This window comes from Zingiber officinale, chromosome 4B (assembly GCF_018446385.1).
Source record: "Zingiber officinale cultivar Zhangliang chromosome 4B, Zo_v1.1, whole genome shotgun sequence".
Classification (NCBI taxonomy): domain Eukaryota; kingdom Viridiplantae; phylum Streptophyta; class Magnoliopsida; order Zingiberales; family Zingiberaceae; genus Zingiber; species Zingiber officinale.
Window position 1 is genome coordinate 76,438,424 of NC_055993.1, and position 4,480 is coordinate 76,442,903.

General features: G+C 38.1%; 1 protein-coding gene across 1 annotated transcript; it reads right to left on the reverse strand.

Moving 5' to 3' along the window:
* Window positions 1-526: 526 nt before the first annotated feature.
* Window positions 527-3,026, reverse strand: LOC121975190 (transcription factor NIGT1-like). Its single transcript, XM_042526658.1, has 5 exons — window positions 2,726-3,026; window positions 2,403-2,623; window positions 2,020-2,311; window positions 1,857-1,933; window positions 527-919 (listed from the first exon to the last, which is right to left on the reverse strand). Exons 1-5 carry the CDS (start codon window positions 2,847-2,849, stop codon window positions 623-625), a joined length of 1,011 nt encoding a protein of 336 aa, XP_042382592.1. The 5' UTR covers window positions 2,850-3,026; the 3' UTR covers window positions 527-622.
* Window positions 3,027-4,480: the final 1,454 nt, after the last annotated feature.

Here is a 4,480-nt window from a genome sequence, read left to right on the forward strand (position 1 = left end):
TTTGACAAAAGCAAAATTTTGTCAAAAGTTTTGCTTACTTTTCTAGACAAAAGCAAAATTTTGCTTAGAAACTTATTAACATAATTTTGCAACACAAATGCAACTTTTTTGAATTCATATAGTAATTCAATTTAATTCCACTCTGTATGTCACTTTAGCCGGAAAAAAAATGATCTCTAAGATTCGGTTTAGTAAGTTCATTTCATGGTCAAAAGACTTACGAACCATTTCGTATTTTTGGCATTTGACATTAAAAAAAAAAACAATGTGCCTTACATTTAATCCTGTTTTTTCAACTTTATTATTTTTGACACAAATGCAAATTGTGCCACATCCTTATTAATTGCCATTGCAATGATAACTGTGTCAAAGAAATCAAAGCTTTCATAACTTATCACAATAATCATATAATCTTACCACTATAACATTATATGATTATTACCAACAGTTTATTTAATAACAAACATGTTAGATCCCAAAAAAAAAAAAATCCATTAAGAGCTCAATCTATGTAACAGCATTATTAAAATAAATTTAACATTGTCACCAAGGATGAAACTACCGTCATAATCACTCACAAACCAACCAAGAAAATCACAGTAGAAAATGGACTTACTATAACTCAAAAGGAAGGTGACGCTATCCGCGTTTGGGAAGTTGTAGAGGCAGTAAGGGACTCAGAGTAGGTGACTTCATCATCATCACCACTCTCACCATCTCTACTGCATGATCCGGGCAGTCCTTGCTCGGCTTGTTGCTGCCGCTGCTTTGGAGAAATCAAATCCGACGAGAATCTCGCCACCGCTAACTCCGGTGGCGGTGGGACCAAAATTCCACTGACCAACACAATCTGTGGCGCCAGGGCGCTGCTGGTGCTCTGAGCTGCCGTGCCTGGTCGTCTATTGTGTAATCGGTATTTCTGCACAATAAAAACTTCATGTTCTTGATCTTCTGTCAAACTCCATAAACAGCAATGGACCAAAGAGGGCACTTAAATTCAGGAAATCCGAAAGTTAAGGGCGTATTTTGAGAAATCCACAAATTTAAATGAGTCCTTTGGTAAAAAGCCGATCGAAGATTAAATTAGATTTGAAGGATCAATTTGTTATCGACTCCTCGAGTCCTTTGGTATATGGAGATTAAAAATTAATTGTTAAGGGAGTAGTACTACATCTCATACAGCTTGCAGTCTACATCCTAAACTTCAATAAAGGGAATCTCTGCCCATCATGACTTGAATGGTTTTGGGCAATTACTGGGACCGCCGACATTAAATTTGATACGATGCAGCTAATTGACAATGTGGTCCGCGTGTGCAGCATATTTGGAATCTACTGATCTGGATGCTAATCCATGCGCCAATTGGAAGTTCTCATCCTTATCATGGTTGGTCACATTCTAGAAAACTACACTTGGCACCGAAATATAATGACCTTTTTGTCATATGGGTAAATACGACACCAAGCAATTCTGCCATGAATAAATAAGATAAGGAATAGAGGTTATGCTTGGAAGCTGGGATACGTTAATGAAGACAACTAATCTTTTGTGGAAAAAAAATCAAAGTAGAGTTTGATGTATGGTGCAAGAAAACAAGAAGAGAAAGGGCCACATGGGGATTCATTGTTGATATTTATAACTATAAAGAAAAATGTAGCATGTAGATCACAAGTTGAGAAATTTGGTTTTGCATCGTAATTCACAAGTAATTCTTGGGAGTGAACGAGGTTAAGAGATCTATGTTCCATGGGAGTCATTTGCGGCGAGAATTCGATTCTTTGCTTGCGCGATATGCTAACGAAAAGAAAGGAAGGTGCAGTACGTTTACGCGATTGAAGCAGAATTATTCAAATCACCTGCAAATGGCTCTTGACCTCGTCGTTGGTGAGCCCATCCACATTCATCAGCTCTCTGATCTGCTTCGGGGTTGCAACTGAGATGAATTAAATCCAATTTAAGAACTTAATCCACAGGAGTTGAAATTACGCGTGACGATGAGAAGGGTGTGTAAAGGGTCACCATGGATGCCGCCGAGCAGTTGAAGAGCGTCGAGGAAGCAGCGGTGCAGCTCCGGCGACCAGCAGCGTCTGACTTTTCGATTGGTCTGAGATTGCCCGTCCTTCTCCTTGGCTCCTCCGCATCTACCGTTACCATCACCTCCGCCGCCGCTACCACTACCGCTAGTGTTGGAACAAGCGGCCGCAGATGCCGACACCAGCGGCTGTGGGGCAGCGTGCTTCTCTCGCTCAAAAGGCTGGAAAGCGCCGCCCATCCTCTTCACGCTTACTGCTATGGGCCTCTTCGGCGGTTCCTACAATCGAACAGCAAATGAAAAACCCACACAAAGAGAGGGGGAAAAGAATCCTAGAATTAATCTACTAAAAAACAATAAATTAGCTCACCACTTTGGTGCCAGTATCCGCGCACTGATTCCATAGCTGGGCAGATCTAAGCCAGTCCGGCTTCGCATCAAACCCGATCGCCGCCGGCTCACCTATCTCCACGTCCTCCTCCACCGTCGACGCTAAACTCGGCTTCAGCGGAATGAACTCTGTCAACACCGGCTCGTTACCACTCACCGACCTCTCCTCCTCACACATCTGCTCCTCCATGCTTTTGATCGCTGCACCGCCACCGGCATTTCAAGAAACGACCAAAAAAAGTAGAATAAACAAAAACAAAAAGAAGAAGAAAGAAAGGTAAAAAAGAGGAAGAGAAACCGAGCCTTGCGTGATGAGTTGAAGGGAAAGCGGCAGCTCTCTCTGGAAGACCTCGATCTTCTTGCGCTCCACCTCGAGAGCGCGGACGTAGTCATGGCGGGGGCGCTGCTCGCGATCGGCCATCCCCATCTTCTTGCGCTCCGACCTGGTTTTCGATCGTTGGCTTGGGATCCAAAAAAGGGAAAAAAAAAAAAAAAAAAGAGAGAAGATAACAGAAGAGGAGGAATCGAGGACGATTCGTCGCGTAGAAATAGAAATCCGAATCTTTTCTGATGAAACGGCGAGGGATCAATGGGACAGGTGTTGAAATCGATAGGCAGAGGAAAAACATAAGCCCTTATTTATACAAATTCTCCGACACAAATAATAGAAAGATTAAATAAAATATACCATAATAATAATTATAAGTATGGTAATATAATAAATTTAAAATTATTATTATTTTTATTTAATTTGTATTGATCTTGTACCAAATATAATAGATATTAATTGATTGAAATCAACTAGAAATTATTATCATTATCCTAATAAATTTAACGTAGATAATATCTTAATAAATATAACAATAATTTAATATTATGTAGAGATATAAAAAATCAAAAATTATCCAATCGTCACACGCTCGCAAATAAAATGAAATCAATTAAAAATTATTTTTATTATTATGGTGAGGTTGGAACGGAAGTGGGGTATGGTTGTACCCTTCACGAAACGTAGCGAATAAATAAGCATTAAATGGGATAGCAAAGATGGGTACGGCTATGGGTTTGGAAGTTGCGGGTGGGAATGGGATTCGCATGCGCCGGGTTGGCACAGACGTCAACGCGATAAGATCAGAAGCGGACGGTTGAGATCTCCCCGCCAGGTCCATCGTGAGGACGAAACAGCGTCAAGCGACAACGGAGGGAATCATGGAGGAATCTTCTTCCGGCCACGTCGATTTAGGGGTACGGATGAGATCGAAGGAGATTCTGGAGAATTCTCTAATAACAGTGAACTTTTGAAGTGATTCTAAAAATCTCAGTTCTTTTTCAATTTTCACCTCAACTTTCTATAATCAATTTTTTACCTAACCAAATAGCAAAATTTTTAAAATATCTAGATTATATATATAATTTTAAAATTTTCATATCATATATCTAATTTTATTTTTATCCTTATTAATATTCCCAGTCAACTACTACAATTATAACAATTTAATCGATTAATTTTATAACTTTTTTAAAAAATAATTAATTCATATTTAAAAAATCATTAGTCTCAATATAATTGGTCAAATTAATATTTAAGGATATTTATATAATCAAGAGAATTAAATAAACATATAAAAAATGATTTCATGTTACTCCGAGCTCGCTAGGTCCATCAGCCGATTTCAATCAAAATCGATTGATGGATCTAAAGAGTTTATAATGATATAAAATAAGATATTATGTGTTCATCTAATTGTCTTTATTATATAAATATCCTCAAATATCAATTTGATCCAATATATTGAGAGTAGTATTTTTTTTTAATATGAATGTGTTCAAAAAATCAAATTCTTGTTAAAAAATCACCGCTTTCAATATATTTGATCAAATTGATATTTAAGGGCATAGATATAATCATAAAAACTAGACGAATTCATAAAACCTAGTTTCACATCATTTCAATCTCTCTAGGTTTATCAATAAATTTTGGTCGAATGAACCTAATCGGCCAAAATCAGCTGATCAACCTAGAGAGCTCGAAATGACGTGAGACTAAATCCTGTGAGT

Coding starts and splice junctions, on each gene's coding strand:
- LOC121975190 (XM_042526658.1), bottom strand. CDS start 2,849: ATGGGGATGGCCGATCGCGAGCAGCGCCCCCGCCATGACTACGTCCGC. Junction 2,312..2,402: donor CGGATACTGGCACCAAAGTG/GTGAGCTAATTT, acceptor GTTCGATTGTAG/GAACCGCCGAAGAGGCCCAT. Junction 1,934..2,019: donor ACTGCTCGGCGGCATCCATG/GTGACCCTTTAC, acceptor AATTCATCTCAG/TTGCAACCCCGAAGCAGATC.